General features: G+C 43.5%; 1 protein-coding gene across 11 annotated transcripts in view; it reads right to left on the bottom strand.

Moving 5' to 3' along the window:
• The window catches only part of PDE4DIPP2 (myomegalin), a 227,933-nt gene that overhangs the window by 17,424 nt on the left and 185,290 nt on the right, over positions 1–25,219 (bottom strand). For 3 of the 11 annotated variants that reach the window (XM_023547516.2, XM_064282359.1, XM_010589616.3), the window contains 10 exons: positions 25,122–25,210; positions 18,357–18,589; positions 16,395–16,830; positions 15,381–15,573; positions 14,339–14,458; positions 12,406–12,934; positions 11,388–11,623; positions 10,303–10,354; positions 9,232–9,455; positions 8,476–8,628 (listed from right to left, as the gene is read on the bottom strand). In XM_023547516.2, the coding sequence (XP_023403284.2) occupies positions 8,476–8,628; positions 9,232–9,455; positions 10,303–10,354; positions 11,388–11,623; positions 12,406–12,934; positions 14,339–14,458; positions 15,381–15,573; positions 16,395–16,830; positions 18,357–18,589; positions 25,122–25,210 (2,265 nt within the window). Of the gene's footprint in view, positions 1–1,992; positions 2,179–6,873; positions 8,147–8,475; positions 8,629–9,231; positions 9,456–10,302; positions 10,355–11,387; positions 11,624–12,405; positions 12,935–14,338; positions 14,459–15,380; positions 15,574–16,394; positions 16,831–18,356; positions 18,590–25,121; positions 25,211–25,219 lie in introns of those variants that run through there. The other 8 variants (XM_064282358.1, XM_010589615.3, XM_064282357.1 and 5 more) reach the window with 5 other exon arrangements.

Here is a 25,219-nt window from a genome sequence, read left to right as displayed (position 1 = left end):
ACCACACAGACCAGCCTTTAGCACAAGGAGATATTAGTCCTATAGTGACCTGAGAAACTGCCATGCTGTACTATCCACAGGGAAACTTGGAAACCTGGTTCAAAGCAAACAAGGAGTGCTGGTATGCGGTAGTCACTCTAGGAGGACCATGTCTTCAGATGGGAAGAAAAAGGGCTACAATCTTCCTCACCAAGGCTGGGACCATCCCAGCTTTGAGTAAGGGCTCAGACTAGACGTGACTCCAGTTCCACTCACATCAACAAACACTTTCTCATGTACGGTGTTCTCCTTTCACCCTTTCCTTGAGACAAAGACGAGTTGACAATATGTGGAAAGAGAAAAAAAGGAGGCAAGGAAAAAAAAAAAAAGGAAGCCAGAGAATACTCTTGCCATTTTGGCATGGGACACATTTGCTACCATCAGTGGTTGGTGCCAGCACTGCTAAGGTAACGAGTTCCAGGTCAATGCCTTCCACTAATTTCTAAAGAGAGAGAAAAGATTGTGGTACAGGACAAGTTGCATAGAGCCTTCAGAATTTGTTCAACTGAGCTCAGCCCCATACTGTGAGCAGGATGGTAAAACCATCCTAGGCAGAAAAGCTATAATGGAAAACACACTGAACTGGCAGCAGAAAATCTAGATTCAAGCTCATCTCTTACACTTACTAGTAGTGAACTTGACCAAGTAACTTCACTTCCCAGAGCCTTAGTTCCTGGCACTGGCTCTACCTGTCACAACAGGAGTTCTGTGAGGATCGAGTAAGACAAGGTTAACGGTGCTGGGTGAGCCCTAATTGCTGTACCTGTGAAAAGAGTTAGCAGAAGAGTCAGCCTCTTAGACTTCACTGCCTACAGAAAGGTACCTATACAAACTCTCCTAATAAATGGTCTTGGTCTAGCTGGGTTCTGGAAATCAAATTGGGGCACAGTAGAAAAAAGTATCCATTCTCAGGGCTGACAAAAGGAATAAGCTGGTCCAAATGACATTTGGACACAAATTACAGTGATCTTAGGTCACTGGACATCCTTTGCATGGTGGCCCTTGCTATCCCTCAACCAAGTTTATTTACAGGCACATATGTGGCTCTGAGGTCATTTAAAACTCTTTTCTAGTATTTTTTCTTAAGTACTACTAGAGAGCAAATTCATCCAAAAATAAGTTGTTTTTCTTATTTTTTTAAGCTATAAGTGATCTTACACACAAAAAATTTTATGATGAGGAAACCAGCCCATAAATATTTCAACCCCTTTTCTAAAAGATGAGTCTACACAGTCCAGGAATTACATGATTGTGTAAGACCAATTATCTTCGGGAATCACCAGACAGAGCTCACCAGCAGACATCTCTCAGCCTCTGTTCCTGGTTCTAGCTGCCCATGTGCCACCTGTCCAGAGCAGGGATGAACCTTGGGCCACAGGAAAACGGGCTGTGTCACCTCTTCTTTTGAACTCTTCCACCACCACCCTTTTGCCCTCAACCTGATGACACCAGAATCTGAACTTGTTAAAAGCAGTTCACAGCAGGAGGATATAACAGCTACACGAAGGATCCCAGTGAACGTGGCCACTTTTTTCATGGCCACTTCATCCTGCATGCTGTTGTTGTTGTCTGCTGTTGAGTTGATTCTGACTCATAGCAACTCTATCTGGCATAGACAAGGCATAAGCATCCCTCCACATCCTACCAGTAAACATTTTACCAGTTGGCCAAAGCTTCAGAACTCCTGGTGGCACCCAACACTCTCAACAGTTTATGAGCACCAGGTCTACAGCCAGGTGAACACATACTTATTAACTGAGTAGACACACACCAGAAAAATAACAGTAAATACATTTCCAAAACAACGAGCAAAGCTTTCCTTCAGTCTTCCATGTGTAACATGTAGCCCTCTGTTGCTGTTTGTTTAAACTCTGCCAACAAGCCAAGCCATGCAGAGCACCCCACCGTGGGGATAGCAGCCGCAAACACACAAATGCAGCAGGAGGTGCTCACTTGCTCCCAGCTGCTTCTGCAGCATCTGCAGCTCCTGTTGAGCCTCGGCCAAGGAGAACCCCGGTGTCTCAGAGCAGCCAAGGAGGGGAGGGCCAGGGGAGCTGAAGGGCAGGAAGCTGGGTGGAGCTGAGGGCAATGGAGCCTGGGGGAAGCTACCCAGCTTGGGCATGGAGTTAAAATGAAAGCCTAGAAACAGAAATTTGGGGAGAAAGGAGACACATCATTAGAAAGTGAGAGAAGCAAGAATGGATAAAAGGTAGAGAAAGTGACATCGTTCCCTGACCAGATGTCTCCCTGGGGAGAGTGGTTGTCATTCAACGTGGTGCACAATGGGCTGGCCTGGCTGACCTTTCCATCTTTTCCCTGACCAGGGTGATCCTACACACATATTCTATGCACGTCTTGAAAGTGAATGGCTACAGAAGGCAAGGTGGCATTTCTGGAACATGGGCAACCACCTGAGTGCCCCCTAGCGCCCCTCCCCAACAATCTGGGGCATTGCTAGGGTAAAATGGCTCCAGGGCCCTGGGCTGCTGCTCCCAGCATGTGCCAGCTGTTGCTCCCATGCCAAGACTCTCCCTACACCTAGAGCTCCTCTCTGAAATCATCAGGGGCCACACTGAGGAGAGCAGGGGTGGACAAGGACTGTGGGGAATTTTGCATAAATAGTACAGTTCAGGAGTCTGATGGAAACAAACTTCAGAATCTCAAATCAATATGCTCTGTCACCAAATGAGAAATAAAGGCCTCAGCAAAGTAGTTAGACACAATGGTTTGCAAACCTGTCAGGCATTAGAATCACTTAAGAAAAACTCTTAATAAATGCAGGTTCTTCAGACCCTAATGCAGACCTGTTGTTGTCATTAGTTGCCATGGAGTCGATTCCAACTCATGGCAACCCCAAGTGTGCAGAGTAGAACTGCACTCCACAGGGTTTTTTTTTTTTTTTTTAATAATTTTTAGTGTGCTTTAAGTGAAAGTTTACAAATCAAGTCAGTCTGTCACATATAAGCTTATATACACCTTACTCCATACTCCCACTTAAAAAAAAATTTCTTTTTTTTTACTCTCCCCCTAATGCGTCAGCCCGCTCCCTCCTTCCAGTCTCTCCTTTCGTGACTGTTTTGCCAGTTTCTAACCCTCTCTACCCTCCCATCCCCCCTCCAGACAGGAGATGCCAACACAGTCTCAAGTGTCCACCTGATACAAGTAGCTCACTCTTCGTCAGCATCTCTCTCCAACCCATTGTCCAGTCTCTTCCATGTCTGATGAGTTGTGTTCGGGAATGGTTCCTTTCCTGGGCCAACAGAAGGTTTGGGGACCATGACTGCCGGGATTCTTCTAGTCTCAGTCAGACTATTAAGTCTGATCTTTTTATGAGAATTTGGGGTCTGCATCCCACTGTTCTCCTGCTCCCTCAGGGGTTCTCTGTTCTGCTCCCTGTCAGGGCAGTCATCGGTTGTAGCCAGGTACCATCTAGTTCCTCTGGTCTCAAGATGATGTAAGTCTCTGGTTCATGTGGCCCTTTCTGTCTCTTGGGCTCATAGTTATCGTGTGACCTTGGTGTTCTTCATTCTCCTTTGATCCAGGTGGGTTGAGACCAATTGATGCATCTTAGATGGCCACTTGTTAGCATTTAAGACCCCAGACGCCACACTTCAAAGTGGGGTGCAGAATGTTTTCATAATAGAATTATTTTGCCAATTGACTTTGAAGCCCCCTTAAGCCATAGTCCCCAAACCCCCGCCCTTGCTCCACTGACCTTCGAAGCATTCAGTTTATCCTGGAAACTTCTTTGCTTTTGGTCCAGTCCAGTTGAGCTGACCTTCCGTGTATTGAGTATTGTCCTTCCCTTCACCTAAAGTAGTTCTTATCTACTAACTAATCAGTAAATAACCCTCTCCCACCCTCCCTCCCTCCCTGCCTTGTAACCACAAAGGTATGTGTTCTTCTCAGTTTATACTATTTCCCAAGATCTTATAATGGTGGTCTTATACAATATTTGTCCTTTTGCATCTGACGAATTTCACTCAGCATAATGCCTTCCAGGTTCCTCCATGTTATGAAATGTTTCACAGATTTGTCATTGTTCTTTATTGATGCGTAGTATTCCATTCTGTGAATATACCATAATTTATTTAACCATTCATCCATTGATGGACACCTTGGTTGCTTCCAGCTTTTTGCTATTGTAAACAGTGCTGCAGTAAACATGGGTGTGCATATATCTGTTCGTGTAAAGGCTCTTATTTCTCTAGGGAATATTCCAAGGAGTGGGATTTCTGGGTTGTATGGTAGTTCTATTTCTAACTTTTTAAGGAAATGCTAGATCGATTTCCAAAGTGGCTGTACCATTTGACATTCCCACCAGCAGTGTATAAGAGCTCCAATCTCTCCGCAGCCTCTCCAACATTTATTATTTTGTGTTTTTTGGATTAATGCCAGCCTTGTTGGAGTGAGATGGAATCTCATCGTAGTTTTAATTTGCATTTCTCTAATGGCTAATGATCGAGAGCATTTTCTCGTGTATCTGTTAGCTGCCTGAATATCTTCTTCAGTGAAGTGTGTGTTCATATCCTTTGCCCACTTTTTGATTGGGTTGTTTGTCTTTTTGTGGTTGAGTTTTAACAGAATCATATAGATTTTATAGATTAGGTGCTGGTCGGAGATGTCATAGCTGAAAATTTTTTCCCAATCTGTAGGTGGTCTTTTTACTCTTTTGGTGAAGTCTTTAGATGAGCATAGGTATTTGATTTTTAGGAGCTCCCAGTTATCTGGTTTCTGTTCGTCATTTTTGGTAATGTTTTGTATTCTGTTTATGCCTTGTATTAGGGCTTCTAACGTTGCCCCTATTTTTTCTTCCATGATCTTTATCTCCATAGGGTTTTTAAAGCTGTGCTCTTTCGGAAGCAGACCACCAGGCTTTACTTCCAAGGTGTCTCTAGGTGGGTTTGAACCTTCAACCTTCCAGTTAATAGTGTGGTATTTAACCATGTGTGCCACCCAGGGACTACTGAATCATAAACTCTGGGAGTATGGCTTGGGAATTTGCATTTTTAAAAGTCTTCACAGGTGATCGATATGCAGCCCACCTACAGACAAGTCTTTAGGAACCCTGGGAAGTTTCAATGTTTGAATCTGTCTCCAGGTTCTTGAACACAGTTGTAGAGCAGGTAGCCAGTGGAGGGAGCTGCAACCAAGACTGACCTGTGAAGAATGCCTAATGTGAAAGGCAGTGGTTACATTCTAAAACATGTCCCTTGCCCCAGGATGCTGACACAGTGTGAATGCAAAGGTACCCAAATTGCCAAGTAATAGAGCCCAGGCATCCTTCAGGGAAGCATTCTGGTTTTAAAACCCTTGACCTTCTATTCAAAGGAGCCCTGGTGGTGCAACAGCTAGGCGCTCAGCTGCTAACCAAAAGGTTGGCAGTTTGAACCCACCCAGTGGCTCCACAGGAGAAAGACTTGGTGATCTGCTCCTGTAAAGATTGTTGTTAGGTGCCGTCGGTAGGTTCCCACTCATAGTGACCCTATGTACAATAGAATGAAACACTGCCCAGTCCTGTGCCATCTTCACGATCATTGCTATGTTTGAGCCCACTGTTGCAGCCATCTCAACGAGGGTCTTCTGTTCTGGAATTCCCATTCTTTGCAATGTTATCCATAATTTCTTATGATTTACACAGTTATATGATTTTGCATAGTCAATAAAACACAGGTAAACATCTTTCTGGTATACTCTGCTTTTAGCCAACATCCATCTGATATCAGTGATGATATCCGTTGTTCCACGTCCTCTTCTGAATCCAGCTTGAATCTCCGGCAGTTCCTTATCGATACACTGTTGCAACAGTTTTTGAATTACCTTCAGCAAAATTTTACTTGCATGTGATATTAATGATATTGTTTGATAATTTCTGAGCAGCCAGTATATAATAACTCACACATAATAAATATTAAATCGTGGAAGGATTGAAACATTTGAATTAATGTGTTGGCGGGGAATATTGAATATGCCACGGACTGCCAGAAGAATGAACACAAATCTGTCTTGGAAGAAGTATAGTCAGAATGCTCCTTAGAAATGAGGATGGTGAGATTTCACGTCACGTACTCTGGACATGTTATCAGGAGGGACCAGTCCCTGGAGAAAGACATCATACTTGGTAAAGCAGAGGGTCAGTGAAAAAGAGGAAGACCCTGGATAAGATTGACACAGTGGCTGCAAAAATGGGCTCAAACATAGCAATGATTGTCAGGATAGTGCAGGACTGGGCAGCGTTTGTTCTGTTGTACATACAGTCAGTATGAGTCAGAACCAACTCGACACCACCTAACAATAACAACAACAATCTTTACAGAAGCAGATCACCAGGTCTCTCCCCTATGGAGCTGCCAGGTATTGCTTATTGGTCCAGTTGTGAGGATTTTTATTTACGTTGAGGTGTAATTTGTACTGAAGGCTGTAGCCTTTGATCTTCATCAGTAAGTGCTCCAAATACTCTTCGTTTTTAGCAAAGTTGTGTCATCTGCATGTCACAGGTTGTTAATAAGTCTTCCTTCAATCCTGATGCCTCATTCTTCTTCATACAGTCCAGCTTCTCAGATTATTTGCTCAGCATACAAACTGAATAATTATGGTGAAAGAATACAACCCTGATGCACAACTTTCCTGATTTTAAATCATGCAGTAGCCCCTTGCTCTGTTTGAATGACTGCCTCTTGGTCTATGTACGACCTAGAAATTACAGCCTAGAAAACCCTATGGGGCAGTTCTACCCTGTCACATGGGGTTGTTATTAGTAGAAAATCGACTCCACAGCGCCTAACAACAACAACAATGCCCTTCAGCTATTTTTTTTAATTGTATGATCCCATTTATTTATTTATATAGTACACATATGGTTTTATGACATTGGTTAACAACCCCACAACATGTCAACTTTCTCCCTTCTCAATCTTGGGTTCCCTATTACCAGCTTTCCTGTCCCCTTCTGCCTTCTAGTGCTTGCCCCAGGGCTGGTGTGCCCTTTTAGTCTCGTTTTGTTTTATGGGCCTGTCTAACTTTGGCTGGAGGGTGAAGCTCAGGAGTGACTTCATTACTATGCTGAAATGGTATCCAGGGACCATTCTCTCAGGAATTCTCCAGTTTCTGTCAGGCCAGCAAGTCTGGTCTTTCTTTTTGAGTTAGAAATTTGTTCTCCATTTTTCTCCAGCTCTGTCCGGGACCCTCTATTGTACTGACTTTCTGCTTTGTTTGACCCCAAAGCACTCACGCAAATGTCTACAGCCCTGGACAAACAGCTTTTCCCCATGATTTCTTGGTTCAGCGTCTAAGCTCTCTAACCCCAAATCTTTGACCCCTGGCTCAGGAAGAAATGGGACACTCCTCTTCCTTAAAGTTTTGTTTGACTAGTGCCCAGGAGACATGGGGGTGGCAGAGAGAAAGCACTGTGCTTTCTGTGAGTACCTCTGCCCGAGTCACACCTCACCACCAGCCACGGTGGAGGCAGCTAGGCAGCTGAGGAGGTGAGACGAGGTGTGTCCTTCCCTGACAGCCCAGGGCAGAGCTGCGACTGAACAGCACACCCCTGGTAACCAAGCAGAGGCATGTCCATGAAGCACGTCCTCTATTGGCCCCAGGGTACACCTCATGTACATATCGAGGGCTGTTCATCCACTCATAAATTCAGGACTGATAACGCCATGTGAAAATAATCCTGCTTCATCAGGAAAGATTAGGATTTTATACTGGGCTTAAGTGGCAGCAAGAGAGAATGAGGGGGAGAAAACAACTGGAATAGAAAGGCTGAGTATCCAAGGGGCTCAGAAGGGGCAACCCCATCCCTGCTTAGTCCCTGCAGTTCTGGTTGCAGAGGGCAGTGGGCAGAGCCTGAGCTCTTGAATCCGGCCGACTTGGGTAAACGTGAGCACCACTCACAAGCTGGTTATCATGGGTTATGGGATGTTGTTGAGCTTCAGCATCCTCTGCCCTGAAATAACTACCACCACCTCCTTCAGAACTTCCATCACTGCACAGAGGAAGGAGGTAACCTGGTGTAGGGCTCAGTAGCCAACAGGTGATCAGCAGAGGGGAATTTCTTTCAGCTCCTTGGCTGCTGTCACTCTAGGAGAAACATTTTGATTCTTTTCTTCCCAGGGTGAAACGAGAGAAGGGAATGAAAATATTTATATTAAAATGACTAGCCAAAAAACTATAAATAAATAATAAAAATAAAACGATTAGTCAAACACTGGTCAAAATTGGTATGTGGATCAAAGCCTACTATGGATTACTTACTTTCGAAAATATTGAAAACAGACAATAAGACATATTTAAGGAATTAGGATAGCCTCTTGATTTTATCTAGGATTTGATGCATATAGGCCCCTGGCAGCTCAAAGGTTTGTGCCTGAAGGAAATCAAATAGTCAGCTGAGGGAGAGAAGATAGAGCTACTATCCCATGGGCTGTTGCATACCTGGATGGGCCTGGCTCGCCTCCTTGGGGGGATTCTGGGGAGTTGGCAAGCTGATGGGGTTGCTGCTGGATTCGGCCTTAGCCCCCTGAGATGCACTGGTTGATGATGGTTTAGAAGACATTACAGCAGAATGACTCGAATGATGGATGGAATCTATAAACCCATGAATGAAAGAAAATGTTTGGTCTTCCATTGAGAATAGAAATCCTGGTCTTATATTTAACCAGGGTTACCAGGGCTAGCAGAGTTCTTTTCATTGCTCATAGATAGCTGCTCCTCAGGGGTGAAGCAAGCCACCTTAGGGGTGACAGTGGGGCCCAGAGCTCTGAAACCATGAAAATGGCACCTCTAAAAATTTTCGGCAAGAATGGCAGTGTCTGTGGACACCCACAGATGTTCAGGGGACACTGCTTAGGAACTCAATTACCAAGATCACTGCAGAGAGGTGAGATGTCCCATTAAAGAAAGAGGTCTAGCAGACAAACGCCGTGCATATGAGGGAGGGGTGTAGAAGAGTCTACTGTGATCTCATCACTCTCCCCACTACATCTTGCCTTGAGTCCAACAGCATGTACCACTCGAGGGTGGCAGAGGCGACTTCTAGAGTCAGGAAGAGAGCAAAGATTCCTGACCCACTGGGGCCTGTGTTTGGCACTTGGTTCCAGAGCCATCCGTGTTCAGCATGACACACACCAAGATGGGCTTATAATGCCCTTCGCCTAGGAAAAGGTGGTATCACTCAGAAAGTGCAGCTACCTGAGTGGCTGGGGGAAGCTTTCTTCTCTTCATAGTGTGTATACTCGCTGGCTGTGTCCATGTCAGAACAGGCTTCCAGCTCATCAGACAGGAAGGACGTGCTACTGGGAGAGCGGTGGGAATCAGACAAGGCCCGGCTGCTGGAGGGGGTTAGGGACCTGGCATCCAGCTTGGCCTGCAGGACTTCAATCACTTTCTCCTTCTCCTGCAGCTCCCTGCTAAGCCTGGTGGGGTAGGAAGGGCAACAGATGAGAACAAGGCCACCTGGACCAGCCAGTCCTGACCAAGGCCCATGGGAAAAGCTATATAAGCCAGATGATCACAGATAGTTTGGGAAGTACTATGTGGTCTAAGGTACACTCATGACACAGAAAGGCTCAAACTGTAGGCTGCAACTAACTCTGAGCCCATGTTTTATTGACCATTATATGCAGTGAGGCACAGAGCCCTGGTGGTGCAATGGTTAAGAGCTCAGCTGCTAACCAAAAGGTTGGCAGTTTGAATCCACCAGCCACTCCTTGGAAACCCTATGGGGCAGTTCTACTCTGTCCTATAGGGTTGCTATGAGTCAGAATCGACTCAAAGGCGACGGTTTTTTGTTTTGTTTTGTTTTTAGGCAATGTAGCTTCTCAGAGATCTGCAATCTCTAGGCCTTTTTCCTTTTTCACTAGGTATTATAAAGTGATTTTCTTTTTTTCCAAGGAAATGGGGTGGCTGATAAACTAGCTTTCAACCCAATTCTGGGCAGGCCAACCTTGCAAAAACCTCACCCTAGTCTTTAAACACACAGGCGAAAACAGGAGACCCCTGAGGATGCTGAGGACTCCTAAAATCTGGCTAGTTCACTTTCAAGTCAGTTATTATCTGGAGAATTGATGTCCAAATGGAAATCAATAGAATCACATCAAAAGAGAACAAAGAATTCAGTTAAACCAACAGTAAGGTGCGGAATAAGTAAGTGAATTCATTGCGATCAGCATTTTTCTTTTTTTACCCAATGGGAAGCTGCAGCCACCCTTGACCCCATGAGCCTTGTTCCTAATATCTTTAAGAGATCCTATTATGAATTACCTGAGGGCCAGTGGCTCAAGTCCTACTTGATCTTTCTCACTTTTATGATCCTCTGCAAACCAAATTCAGAGAGAAACAGTAAGAAATTAAACAGGTCTTGCATCAAACAGTACAAACACAGGGGCCTAACCAGTCAAAGAAAAGTGATTATTTATGTGTGCGTTCAGGATACTGTGGGAGCATTGCTCTGGGAGATCTCAGGTTGTATCTTTACGGGCAGGCTTTTCTGAGTTCACTGGGTACACCTTCCCACACCCGGTGATCACCATCTTGACTTCCTCTGCCTTGAATCAAGACAAAAAAGTTAAAACATCCTTTGATCCAATGATCATAAAGCCCTTGCCCAGCTGCCCTCTGGAACACTGTAGCCCCCAAGTCTTACCACTGGACTGGTTCCCAGATGCATGGCTGTGTGCCCTATCATAGCTTTCATGTAGAACCTACTCCTGTCTCTGGGGAGATGACAACCTACCCAGTTTCATCTCTGCTCCTGGCACCTGAAGATGGAATGCTCAGCCCCCAAATGTGATCCTGCTGAACTTTCTTGGCGGCTCTCAGGAAATTCCCCCTAAATAAAGGACTCATATAATAACCCCATCCCTAGCCCTGGTACTACTACACCCAGTACCTAAACCATGTCCAAAAGAACATGGTGTTTATCCATATTTGAACTATATTAATGTGCAATACCACCATGTAACAAACAAGGGCTTTTGCAACAAATGAAGAAACGAAGACACTAAAAGCATCTAGGCTGTAGCTTGAGTCTTGCAATTCTTAGTTCAGGGCTCTTTTCATGTAATAAGCTCCTTCTATCTTATTCCTTTTCCTTTCCCTCAGCACTGGATGGATGCTGCCCCCTTCCCCAAAGGTCATATTCTGTGTGATGAAGTTTCTACAGTTGTAATCATGGCATCTCCAACCCCATGTGTTCCCCCTTGATGCTCCCTGCCAGCCAGCCCTGAACCTGTAACAGCCCCCAGGAGAGGATGCAGAAAAAAGCTGCTTGTGGACGTGTGATGAACACCTGGGCCTGGGACTGTGGGAGTGACGAAAAGTATTCCAAACACCCGTGACCAACTTACTGGTGCTGAGTTTGCTGGTGAGCTTCTCTGCCAGCTGGCTTCCCTGGGCGAGTTGCTCCCGAAAGCTCTGCCCAAGGTAGTAGTCAATGTCATTACTCCTTAGGAGGTCCTCAAAAGATTTTATTGCATCTTTCCCATGCTGGGTGAGAAGGTAACAGATACCTCTCCCTTCTCGTATTTTCTGCCGTAGGTAGGATAGCTCTCGGGCCTGATCCTGAATCAGGGAATCATATTTCCTAATGTAGGAAAAGAGGAGGAAAGTCTAAGCCTGGAAAAGAGCAACTGATAAGTTATAGGGGCTTCTGCAGGGGTTTCTGTGAGATCTCCAAAGAACTCCACAAGCTAAACATTGGCACATAAGCTATAAAAGCTAAAAAAAAAAAAAAAACTAAGTAAGGGTAAATTCTGTTCTGAGAAAGTATTGTATCAAACAATTTTAAATATGTTAGTCATATGTCTAAAAACCGTAATGCTGTGAGGGTAAAGACAGTGACTTATTTTACATCCCTTAAAAAAAAAAAAAATTTTTTTTTTTTTTTTTTTTTTTTTACAGCAGCCACATAGTGCTTGAGGGACATCACCTAGACTTGTAAGCCCGACTCCCTCCACCTTCCGCCTCTCTCCTGGGAGTTCCCTTGCCTTCTACTCCTTTGGGTGCCTTCCTGTACTGCTTACCTTTGGAAGGTCACCTTCTGCATGCAAACTGACAGTGTGTCACCAAAAACCAAAACCAAACCCATTGCCATCAAATCAATTCCAACTCCTAACAACACTATATAGGGTTTTCAAGGCTGTAATCTTTATGGAAGCAGACCACCACGTCTTTCTCCCACAGAGCACCTGGTGGGTTCAAACTGCTGACCTTTTCATTAGCAGCCAAGTGCTTAACCACTGTACCACCAGGGCCCCTTCATCAATGTGTCAGACCCAATAAATTGCTTACTGTACAACACTGCCATCTCGTGGTCGTATCTTTTTCCTTAACCAGCCCAAACTGTCTGGAACGCATTACACTTACCCAGGCCACGAGGCTGATCTCAGCTCCTCTGCCAGCTTCCCTTCCAGTCCAGTTTTTGGGAGCTGAGCCTCCAGCTGTGACACTCTCTGGATGAGACTCTCTAGATCTTTTTTGGCCTGAAGTCCTGGGGGGTAGAATGCTCCAGTGCCATCAGACAGCCACCCCTCATCCTCGTCAGTGGATCTATGAGGTGAAGAGCCCTCCAGGGTGCCTACGGCCTTCAGCTTTCGAGGTCTTTCCAGACTAGATGAATAATCACTTGTAACTGAGAGGGATCGTACCCGGCTCTTGAGGTTTTGAATGACCTTGTTGGCATTCAGCAGCTGGGCCTTCAGATCTTTGATGTCCTCCTGTAGGACAGAGATGTCTTCTGACTGTCCGTGTGCCTGGAACTCCTCCTGCTTCCCTAGCTGCCTCTCTGGGGGCTTCTTCCTGGGGGGACTTGTCAGTGCCGAGCCCAGGCGCTCCTGCTCAGAACACAATCCCTCTGTCAGGCCTGTTTCCCTGAGGCTGTCATGCTCTTCACACTCTGAGAAAAGACAGAAACAGCTTCCTCAGTAAAAGCTGGGCATGCTGCTGCAGCCACTCCCTTTAAGGCAGAGGCCGCTTAGTCACAAGGACAATTATTGGTAGAGCCAGAGTTGAAGCAGTGTTTTATTCAGCTCTAACACTGTACTTAGCATTCAAGTACCATATTTCTTATCCCCCAGTAGACCTGCAAGTCAAGGGTGATTACTTTCTATTTGTCTCAGGGGCAAACCAAAGCTCAGAGAGGTGTAAACCAACTTGCTCTAGCTCATTCAAACTAGTACAGGGCAGAGTCAGGGTTCAATTCCTCCAGTGTCTGATTGCAGAGCCTGTGCCCTTTCCACACACATTGATGTCTTTTAAGGTAGACATTAACACAGGCTTTACAGACTTAGGAAGGCCACAAGAGTCCTAGGACAAGTTGTTCCTGACTGCTGAAAGTTTAATAATCCCCCAGTATTTTTTTTTATTACAATGGCTTAAAGTTTAACTGTGAAAATGGGCATAGGAATAAAAGAACTGAAAGAAATACATCAGCTGCACAGCCTAACAATGGCTGTGTTAGAGTTGTGTGGTAGTAAGAGTGAGCGCTAATACATAGTGTTTGACCAGGTCCCAGGAATTGTTCTAAAGTGTTTTACAGGAATTCACTAAATTTTGACATTTGTATCCGATGGGGTTGGAAACCCTGGTGGTGAAGTGGTTAAATGCTATGGCTGTTAACCAAAGGATCAGCAGTTCAAATCCGCCAGGCACTCCTTGGAAACTCTATGGGGCAGTTCTACTCTGTACTGTAGGGTCACTATGAGTTGGAATTGACTCGACGGCACTGGGTATATGGGTATATAGTATCTGATGGGGTAGTTTCTTTATTACCATTTTAATAGATGAGGAAACTGAGACTCAGAGAAATTCACAAACTGGGATTTGAACCAATCAATCTGGCTCCAGTGTCTTTGCTTTTAACCACCACGCTGAACAGCCTCAGTGATGACAGGAATCATGAGTGCTTTTATTTTCTTGATTTTCAATTTGGTGGGTGGTGCTATGTTTATAGTCCTTTTATAATGAAAAAAAATTTTTTTTTAACTTAAATGGTTTGCCTGTCCCCAAAAGTTCATCTGTTTTCTTCGTTAATAAGTAGGTCTGGGTATTTTTAAATAATCAATTGGACAAAAAAAAAATTTTTAACAGCCATATGCTGAAAAATGATGATAGAAATTCAAACGCACACTCAGGCTCATTTTGCGCAAGTTCTCCTCCAAACTCCCTGTCCCTCTCTAGTTCTGAGTTCCCTTCTTTCACAACACTCCCCTCCCTATTACTCTTTAGATGTGGGATTGACCCACAGCATCCAAAGGTGAACACTGACTCCAGGGCGTGACCTCACACCCTGTGCTTTTACCAGGACTGGTTGTCTCCTCCCGCTCAGCCTCGTTCTCACTTCGGCCGCATGTCTCATAGCCCAGATCCTGGAGGTCCACCTGGACCTGCTTGCTGTCCTGCTTCACCAAGGATTCACCTGCTTGGGGAGAGACACAGTGGGGGTTACAGGGCATCTGAATTTGCAGGAAACGCCCTCGACCTCAATGGCACATAGCCTGGCACTTAGGACAGGGACAGGTCCAATCGGGAGTGGGATAGGAGCTTCTTTGGACTCATAGGGAGAAGACACCATCTGCTCCAGGTAGCAGGGCTCCCCATCCACCAGGATGAGTCTACGTTTGCCACTGACAATCTCACCTGCAGACAACCTAGCATTAATTGGGACCAGACATCTTTAAGTCAGTATTGCATGCTCTTATCCCTACAAGCCCCAGTGAAACTAGCAAGTGATTTATCCACAAGGGTTCAGGAAGCGTTTGAATTGAGCTGAACAAATTTAGAGCCCCAAGACACCTAGACCTGCACTGTTCAATAAGATAGTCACTGGCCACATGTGGCTATTTTATACTAAATTAATTAAGATTAAATAAAACTCATAATTCCTGAGTTGTACTAGCTACATTTCAAGTGCTCAATAGCCACTCATGATATAGATATAAAACATTCTCAGCAGTGCCAGGAGTTCTATTTGACAGCACTGATTCTAGACCAAGAGCAGTGATCTGTTTTTTGTAGAATCTGATGTGGTGTAAAGAGGAGAAGAGAAACAATTAGTACATCTTGAGAGAGGCAAGGTAGTCTACTGGCTAGACCAGAAATCAACAAACTTAGATTTTAGCCCAGTTCCCCCCATACTCCTACAACAAACTGAAAACCTTACTATTCCTTTACTCTTCACTACCATCTGCAAATTTAAAGTCAACTATCCACTTCCACGACTCTAAGACAATGGGCAGGATTAAATTTATTTTGAGGTTGGGGGAGGAAAGTGAAGTCTGCAAAGCATGTAGCTGCTCAGGGAGAAACAGGCGCTTTGGTGATGGTGAACTTTTAAGACTTACTAAACATGACTCTGTATTTCTCCAGCTGGTTGGCCTGGGCAAAGACTGTGGCTTCCGATATCAATAGCTTCTCCTGGAGATCTTGGTAGTGTTGTTTGCATTGTGCCAGCTGTGAGCGCAGGTGCTTGGTGGATCCTGGGAGGCTAAATTCTGGCTGAAGCCCAGGGTCACTGGTTTGGGACAGGTTATCCATCTGTGAAAGGAGCCAGCACGAGCATCAGAACCGAAATCCTCCCCCATGCTGCAAGGGCCACTTCCCTCGCTGAACCCTGTGTTCTTTATTTTTGCTTCTGTCACGGCATTTTCCATGCCATTTGGCAGTTATTCACTGCCAAGAGATCCCTGAGAGCTGGGATAATGTATCCACAGCATGTAGCACAGGGCCAATGGCGTCTACTGAGGAGCTCTCAGTATAGGTTTAAAAGAGAAATGATGGAAACCTCCACTCATCTCTCCCTGCACATCTGTCCCAGTAGTCCTCTCAGAAGTCTCTGCACTTTCCGTCTTACTGAATTCTCAGCAAAGCCCCTCCCTTCGGTGGATCCTGAGAGATACCTTTTTAGGCCCAGGGACAGATGCCCATGGTGAGCTATGTTGAAAATGGTAGTGATAAAGAAGTGTCATTATATATCGCTCATTTGGGTTACCTTAAAACCTGATGAATCCCTGTATTACGGCAGTTACATCAGATTGAAATTATCTGTTTCTGTGCCATTTTCCCTACCACACTGGGTGCATGAAGGGCAGAGACCAGGTCTTACTGCCCACTGTCACCCATTGTCTAGGATGTTATCTGGAAAATGAAGAACTCAAGAAATAGGTATGAGATAACGTTGTAAAATTCTTTGTAAAGGCTAAACATGTGATGAATATTATTATTATTTTTACTGTTTTTGGTGCAAAGATCCCCTTCCCCTGTCCCCTCCTGACCTCAGGACAGAATTGTGTAAGGTGAGAACTGATATCTCCAGCCCTTCTCCAAGTGTCTTTCATTCCAGCTAAGCTCACACTTACTTGGTGGGCATCCACTGAGAGGGCAGCCGCAAGGTCAAGGCTTTGGGATCTGGGGTAGGGCCTCACGGTTACTTCTTCCTCTTCATGGTGTTGGTTCTTCCCAGGAGACCAAACCAGCTCTTTGTTCATTCTGTCGATCTCCCTGGCCAGTTGCATGAGGAACTCTGGAGTAAGTTTATTATTCCCTTCCTTGCTGCTCAGCACCAGCTGCTCTTTGAGGAGGTTGATGATGCTGTGGGTATTTCTCAGTTTCCCCTGAAGCTTTCTAAACTCAGCCTGAAGGCTATTCTCATTCACACCCCCTTTGGCTACCACAGTCTCCACCATCGCCTCTCCCTTCTCCTTGTCTTCCTCGATCTCCCATCCATCAGACATTGCTTCTCCCATCTGTTCTTTCAGTTCTGCATTCTCAAGGCAAAGGCTCAGCATGGTGTTCCTGCAGGGAACATATACAATCAGGAGCCAAGGTCTGGCCTTGGCTGTAGCTTCTAATGGTCCCTTTTACAAAAGAGGGATACCACAACTGCTGTGGAAAAGTTTAGTGGTTCTTCAAAAAATTAAGCATAGAATTACTATATGACCCAGTAATTCCACTCCTAGGCATATACCCAAAAAACCTGAAAGCAGGAACACAGATACTTGTACATCAATGTTCATTGCAGCATTATTCACAATAGTCAAAAGCAGGAAACAACACAAGTATCCATCAACAGCTGAATGGATTTTAAAAAAAAAATGTGGTACATACAAACAATGGAGTATTACTGTGCCATAAAAGAAAAATGAAATCTTGACACATGCTACAACGTGGATAAATCTTGAAAACATTATGCTGAGTGTTATGGATTGAATTATGTTCCCTCAAAATATGTGTTGTAAATTCTAACCTCTATGCTTGTGGTTTTAATCTCATTTGGGAATGGGTTGCTTTGTTATGTTAAAGAGACAGGATTAGTGTAGTGTGTATCTTGAGTCAAGCTCTTTTGAGATATAAAAAAGATTAAACAAGCAAGCAGAAGCAGAGATGGTAGAAGAGAGATGTCAGGCCACATGAAGATTGCCCATGAGGAGAAGCTCAAAGAGATAAGGACTTTCCTCCAGAGCTGACAGAGACAGAAAACCTTCTCCTAGAGCCAGCACCCTGAATTCAGACTTGTTCTAAACTGTAAGAAAATAAATTTCTGTTTGTTAAAGCCACCCCTTTTGTGGTATTTCTGTTATAGCAGTACTAGATAACTAAGACACTGAGTGAAATAAGTCAGTCATAAAAGGACAAATATTGTATGATCCCACTTCTATGATACATATGGAACTGGTAAATGTATAGAGATCAAATGTAGAGTACTTTCAGGGGTAGGAGGGAGGGGAAAAGAAAGAGGCAGTCATTGCTTGTGGGGGGAGGATAATAAGCTTCTATGAAAGGGGCTGGAAAATTTAGAAATGGATAGTGGTGATGGTTGTATAACATGATGAAAGTAACTAATATCATTGAATTGTACATGTAAAAATATTGAATTAAAAATTTTTTGTATTTTTTTGTTATATATACATACATGTACAGGTATATATATATACACACACATATATATGCACACACTGTGTGTATACACACACATATACACTCACCATAATAAATCAATTAAATAATATTTAAAAAAGAGGGATATCAGACATACAACTATGGGATCTCCACATGACTGTCATATATGTTTGGCTAATAATGTCCATTGCTATATCGAATTAAGATCAGATTTACTGCAATAACAAAAGTGGTTACCATTGCCATTACCATGGATTTTTCTCTAAAGTATTTATAGAACCATTAGGCATGAAGCCTGGGATATGCACCATGAAAGACCCTTAGCAGCAAGAATGCCTTGGCAGCAGCAGGGTGATTCCCTTGGCTGTGTTGGCCTCTCCCCTCTGTTGGCAGGCTCCCCACTTCTGGGGAAGATGTCCTACCTGATGTGGGACACAGAGGAGAATCCTGCTTCCTCAATTTGAGCCTTTAGCTCCTTCAGTTCCCCCTCAGCTTTTCTCTTCTCCTCTAAGTGCTGGTGAATCTCAGCCCTCAGGTGGAGCATTTCCTCCTGAAGACCCCTGTTACCATCCCCTCCTGTTGGGGAAGGAGGAGGAAGAGATATGTTCTGGGTCTCCACAGCTGCTAGACTTTTCTCCAAAGCCACCTTGATGATCTGAAAAAAAGATCATAGTTTAAAGAAGTTAGGTCATTAGAGAGGATCCAAGAGGAATGTAAGACTTCAAAGGCAGCCTTTAATGGGAATGAAAAAGTCAGACCTAAAATGAACCCCCCACTCCAAATACTTCTTCAGCCATGAGGGCCCTGGAGACTTGTCTGGGTAAGGAGGTCATACCAAGTGAGCAGGGGGAAATGCCGCCGTGGGGAGGCAGAGGAGAATCCAGATGTGGGTGAGAAGAGAACATAAGCACATAGTAAATTAAAAACGCAACTCAACAATAAAAAGATAAACCAATTAAAAATGAGCAAATGATGTGAATAGATTTTTTTCCAGAGGAGATATACAAAAGACCAATGAACACATGAAAATATGCTCAACATCATTAATCATTGCTGTCGTTGCTGGATGCTGTGGAGTTGATTTCAACTCACAGCGACTCCATGTGATGGACTAGAGCTGCCCCTTCGGGTTTTCTCGGCTGTTATCTTTATGGGAGCAGATATCCAGGTCTTTCTCCCTTGGGAAATGAAAATCAGACCACAATGAGATACCACTTCATACCCACTATAATAGCTTTAATCAAAAAGACAAACAGGTAATAAGTGTTGGTGAGGATGTGGAGAAACTGAACCCCTCATATACTACTGGTGGGAATGTAAAATGGTGCAGCTGCTTTGGAAAACTGTTCAGCGGTTTCTCATAAGGTCAAACATAGAACTACCATATAATGCAGCAATTTCACTCCTAGGTACATACCTAAGAGAATTGAAAACATATGCTCACATAAAAACTTGTATGTGAATGTTCATAGCAGCATTGTTCACAATAGCGAAAAAGTGGAAACAACCCAAATGTACACTAACTGATGAATGGATAAACAAAATGTGGTATACTCCTACAATGGAATGTTATCAGTTCGGTCAGAAAAAGGAATGAAGTACTGAAATATGTCCCAACATGGATGAACCTTGAAAACATCGTGCTAAGTGAAAGAAATCAGGCACAAATGGTCCTGTATTGTATGATTCCATTTATATAAAACATCCAGAACAGGCAAATCCATAGAAAGTAAATTAGTGTTTGCCAGGGGCTAAGGGGCAGGTGGGAATGGGGAGTGACTGCTCATGGGTGCAGAGATTCTTTCTGGGGTCATCAGAATGTTCTGGAATTAGATAGCGATAATGGTTGTACAACCTTGTGAGTGTACTAAAAACCACTTCGAAAGTGTGAAATTTATATGTGAATTATACCTTAATAAAAAAGATTTTAAAAATAACAATGGAAACAAATGGGGTTTAAACAGGACTCAGGTATATGGTCACTGTGGTTCTTCTTTCCTGAGGGGATAAATTTCCCTGAGAGTCTCTTCCCAAGTGAGGAAGCCTCCGCAACACTTGAGTCCTTGACTGCGAAGATCATGGCCCAGGATACCAGAACTCAAAGTCTAAGGCTCTGCCTATAGCCCAGGCTCCAAAAAGGATGACCAAGAGAGAGGACTCAGGGTACTCGATCCAGAATTAACACAAGGGCAGAGCTACAGGTAAAACAAAGCACGTTTTATTTCATTGGCAGCGGGACAATCACACCCTACGATTACTGAGAAGTTAAAGTGAGTTAACCGCGTCCAGTGGCGGATTTCATTTTTGGTTATTACCCTAGTGATGACGCTGCCAGCCAGACTCTAAAAATCTAAGAAGGAAACAAGGCAGAAACAATTTTCCAATACATTTCTTTCTCTTGAGGATATGCCTGAAGTTACTCCTTAATGTTTCAGTTAAAGCAGGTCTTATGTTTTTTCCTCAAATCAGAGTTTTTTAACTTGTAACTTTTCTTATTGTTTATCTTGCACTTCTCTCCTATTTTTTCCACCATGCTTTTAAAAGTGTAGAAACCAAAAACTGAATAGGATAATCTTCGTGTATAACTCCGCCACCTGTGTGTCAGTTTGTAGTACTGTGGTGGCTTGCGTGTTGCTGTCATGCTGGAAGCTATGCTGCTGTATTTTAAATGCCAACTGGTTTCCTGGTGGACATGAAACAGGTTGGACAGGTTTCAGTGGCAATTAAGACAGACTAGAAAGAAAGGCCTGGTGACCTACTTCCACAAATTAGTCAATGAAAACCCTATGTATCACAACAGAATATTGGCCAATGTAGTGCTGGAATACGAGCCCCTTAGGTTTGAAGGCACTCAAAATACGGTGGCCACAACAATGGACTTGAACATACCAACAATTATGAAGATGGTGCAGGGCGCAGCAACATTTCATCGTGTTGTGTATAGGGTTGCCATGAGCTGGAGCTGACTCAGTGGCAACTAACAACGACAGTGTATCAGTGATTATTTTAGCAAAAGAATTTCTTGCTTGTCTGTCCAATATTATTCTTAATACATTGCAATGTCACGCTGGCTTCTTTTACCTCTCAGTGGAAGCATTTTGGGGTTTAATTTCAGGTCAATTTAGATTTCTCAATTTTCAATTCCTACCCATAGCTATTTGTGGACAATTTTTTCTCTATAAATATTGTGATTTGTACTGGTCATTTATCAATTTAATTTTGGATATTCAGAATTAGGTCCCAATTATCAAAGTCTTCAACATATTTGACGTGCATCACCATCAATCATGTAGTGGCCGTGTGATTAGGAATGATTTGTAAAATTAATTCTATGCTTTACACCTTCATTCAGGTCACCAATGTATTGAACAGAACAGAGTCCAGAGCAGTTTATATGGATCACTAATTGATAGAGCTGCTCGAGTTAGCACAAGGCCATTGACCTTTGCTTTTGACCCTGTAACAAACCATGGTAACATCTAGGCCACAGGTTTGTGGCAGGGTTGATTCATGGCATGTATGTGCAATGGCACCTAGTAAGACAAGCACACATAGCAGGGAAAAAAGAGATCATCAGTTGCTCGGTTCCTCCAATCCCACACGTGTTATGTGAGCCTCAGATTTGGGAGGTTCTTGGAAATGTCTGTCTCTCTGGTTCTGCTGCTGGGCTTAGCCAGGTTGCTGGCCACTTCTGTATGTGGCACCAACCATTTGTGACAAAATAACAGAGGACTGGATAAAACAACTTTTGAAAGTTTATGACCCTACTACTCATTTAAGCTATGTGCCATCTTTCTATATAAAACCTTTCCAACTAACTTAACTAAAAGGAGTATTACCATCACTAAATTGGTGACATATATTCTTTCTAAGTCTTAAGGGTTCTTTCTGCTAAAAAATAATGTCCAATTTTAATGGTGTCTAAACACGTGGGGTTGCCGTGAGTTGGAATTGACTTGACGTTAATGGGTTGTAGACCCTCTTTTAAAGTATTTTCTGGATATATGTTATCTTGTTCTGTTGGTTTAAATATACTGTTTCTTAAAAAAAAAAATTTTTTAAGACCCATTGGATGTTCATACAGAAAGAGACCTGAAGGCCCATCTAGTCCAATTTCCTACTTTAAAACGAGAAAATAGAGACCTGAGCTTTTTGCCCAGGCTAACTTGTGTTTTCATTTTTCCATCTCAAAGGGGACTTATTTTGGCTAACTAGTCTTTAAAAACTAAAATACTTAGGGGCACTGAGCTTCCGTTAAGGCTGATGGAAAATTCAGAAACAGTGGTGATGGCTGCACAACATGAAAAACATAATTAATGTCACTGAATTGTATATGTAAAAAGCATGAAAATGGCAAAAAATTAAATGTAAATGCATGAAAAGTGACTCAGGATCTAGTCCTTTTACTAGTTTTTTCCTTATCATCTATGAAAAGCAAGTATGCCTGTTCTTTCCTAAAAGAAAATCCTGGATCTTCAGTATGAGTCAGAATTGACTCTATGGCAGTAGGTTTTTTAGTATGTGTGATGGTAGTGTGACTTCTTTAGGTCTGCCGCTAACTATAAAAGAAATATATCTCCCTTATTTCACTTGTTCTATTTCTTTCAAGGACTGATTCGACCTTTTTGTGTGTTGGGTCTCCATTTGTCCCATCAGAGCTCTATGTGCAGATCTGATCTATTTGAATATAATCGATCTGTTTTTACATTGTTGCTTCATATCTCTCACAATGTAAGTCGGTTCTGAGCCATAAGGACGTAAAAAAATGCCCTTTTCTCAAGTTACTCCTACTTAGTCTACTGATTTTACTCCCCTTTGTATTTGATTCTTGATTAATTTTTCCCATTGCAAAAGATCAAATGGAGAAAGGCAATGGGTTTGGTTGATCACTCTTATTTGTTTCACAGAAATTTCCTAGAATTTGTTGTAGATCTTACATCTGCCTGAGAATGACATTATTCAAGAGATACCTGGGGAAAATTATTATCAAGGCCAGACCTGAGACTTACTGAGGTAGATAAGTCCAAAAATGAGGAGGAAGCAACTTGTTTTGGCCAAAATGCAGTTCTTGTCTTGTAAGGAACACAAAGTTGGATGTGTTTGTTAGCAGTCGTGTGTATATGCTTGAGGTGGATGGGGAACTTGTCAAGAATAGAGTCCTTTTTCCAAGGACACAACAAGGAGGCATTCAGAGCTTAATCTTAAGGGATCATTTCCCTGGAAACAAGCAAATAAAATTCTGAGAATCTGGACACAAAAGAGCTTTGGAAAAGCAATCTTTATTTAATTGGCAGCATGCGAATCAAACCCTCAAATTCCCAAAGTTGAAGTAGGTTTACAATGATTTCACCCATCAAGGTTCCTCCTACCCAAAAGGCTATTTTTCAAGGAGAGGTGATAGAAAAAAATGATGCTTACCCAAGAGATTCTTCATCCAAAAGGCATATACTTTGTCTATCATAAGTCAAAACCCTGATCCAAAGGTTTACCTCAAAATTTACTAAGTATCTCCTATGCCAAGTAATGTGACAGGCATTGTGAGGGAACTACAAATGGCTCAAAGTAAACATTTATTCCAGGGTTAGACCAACCTTCTCAAAATGAAGTCTAGCAATTTTTTTCCATGCTAGGCTACAGGACAGAATGCTGAGGAAGAAATGACTTTAGAACCCAATTTGCCTACTAATGAAAATTACAGCAAAGAACTCACACTACCAGGGATAGTTTAGACTATGGGAACAATCCGGCTGTTCTCATACCAGCGTCTTCTGATCATTTACTTTCAAGTTTATCCCATCTCATAGTAGTAATAAACCCCAGTAACCAGCTGACCTCCCAGTCTAGCTATGTCTTTGAGGGGACATTTGCTTATCCTACAAGTCCATTTCTCTCTCACCCAATATCCTCATTAAAGTCAGGAAATGAGGGGCGGGGAGATTTGTCCGAGACGCAGAGGTGTACACAGTTAAGGTCACAAACCTCAGTTAGCAGGACTCAGAAGAGCAGTTCAAGCAAAAAGCGGAGGTCATGCAGGAACTCACAGGAGAGGGGAGGGTTCCTAATGGCTATCGAAACAAAAAGGGACTCTTGGTAGAAGGTAAAGAGACTCTGTTAAGGACATGAGATATCCCCGACAACTACTTATGTCCTCAAGAGCCAAAGACTGTGCCAAGCCCTGTGAGATTTGGGAACTGTTCACTTGGGCTCTTCCCATTGGTTTATTAGATGTCTTCTTCTTTTCTTATGCTGGAGAGGAAGAGGCAGACCCGGAAAGCCTTGTTTCCCCTACAGTATTTTTAACAGCCCCAAGGAAGCTATCACAGGAAAAGTCCAACTTCTTCTGCAGAAAGGTAGGTACCAACGATCCACTTTCCCCTTAACAATTCAGGGAGTCCCAGACAGGGTCCGTCTAGGAAATGTGATTGCTAAAAGTCGCTGGGCAAGATGGAGACACTTGGGATTTCTAGTGGGTGATTTAAGGTCTGAGGTTCAGGACAGTCACTCTTGGGCTTGAGAGCATGCTTGTTATATTCACTGATGGTGGGTAGGAACAGTGTTTCAGACTTGGGTGCCGAGTTCTGAGGTTAGACAGGGGCTTACTCTTGTAGCGCCATCTGCTGGTGATCAAGTCGTCAAGACCTGAGTGGTCTGTCAGATTGCACAGCAAAGTTCTCTTATATATAATGAGATTTCACCAAGAAAGATCTCCTCGTTGTAGGCACTCAGATCCTTCTGGAGTTTCTCAGAAAGCTCTCTCCCCAAGCAGGTTGTAGGCTCTGCCACCTCCCCAAACAGCCCTTCGATGACTCCCTGTCTTGTGTGGTGTGTTCCAGTTACAAAAACCCAAGAAAGGAAGTCTCCATTGTCTTGTTGTAAGTAAAAATTCTTTTCAAGCTATAGCTACAGAGGGTAAATAGGGGAAAAGGTGGGTAGGAGATGGTAGGGGGCAACAGTAAGAGAGACAGAGGAGTAAAGACAAAAGGATGGATCGGAGAGAAAAATGGAGAGAGGATAGGGGTTAAGGAGGCAGCTGGGAAGTTCAGGGAGGATAGGAGAAAAGACTGGGAAGTGGTTTATATAAAAGATATCTTTCACTCTAGGTCCACAAGGACTGCAGGAGACCATCAGACCCCAGAAGGGCTGTGTGCCTTCTATCCTGAGAACCCCAGGACCTGACACTGACTTACTTGCTGGTGGCTGTTGTGTGCAGCCTCCTCCTCAATACTGTCAGTGAACTCAGTGCTCGCATCTTCGGTGTCGTCCCCTGCAGCTGCACCTGGAAGCA

This window comes from Loxodonta africana, chromosome 3 (genome assembly GCF_030014295.1).
Source record: "Loxodonta africana isolate mLoxAfr1 chromosome 3, mLoxAfr1.hap2, whole genome shotgun sequence".
In the NCBI taxonomy this organism is placed as follows: Eukaryota; Metazoa; Chordata; class Mammalia; order Proboscidea; family Elephantidae; genus Loxodonta; species Loxodonta africana.
Note: the sequence above shows the minus strand (reverse complement) of the source record. Positions and strands in the feature narration are given on the sequence as shown.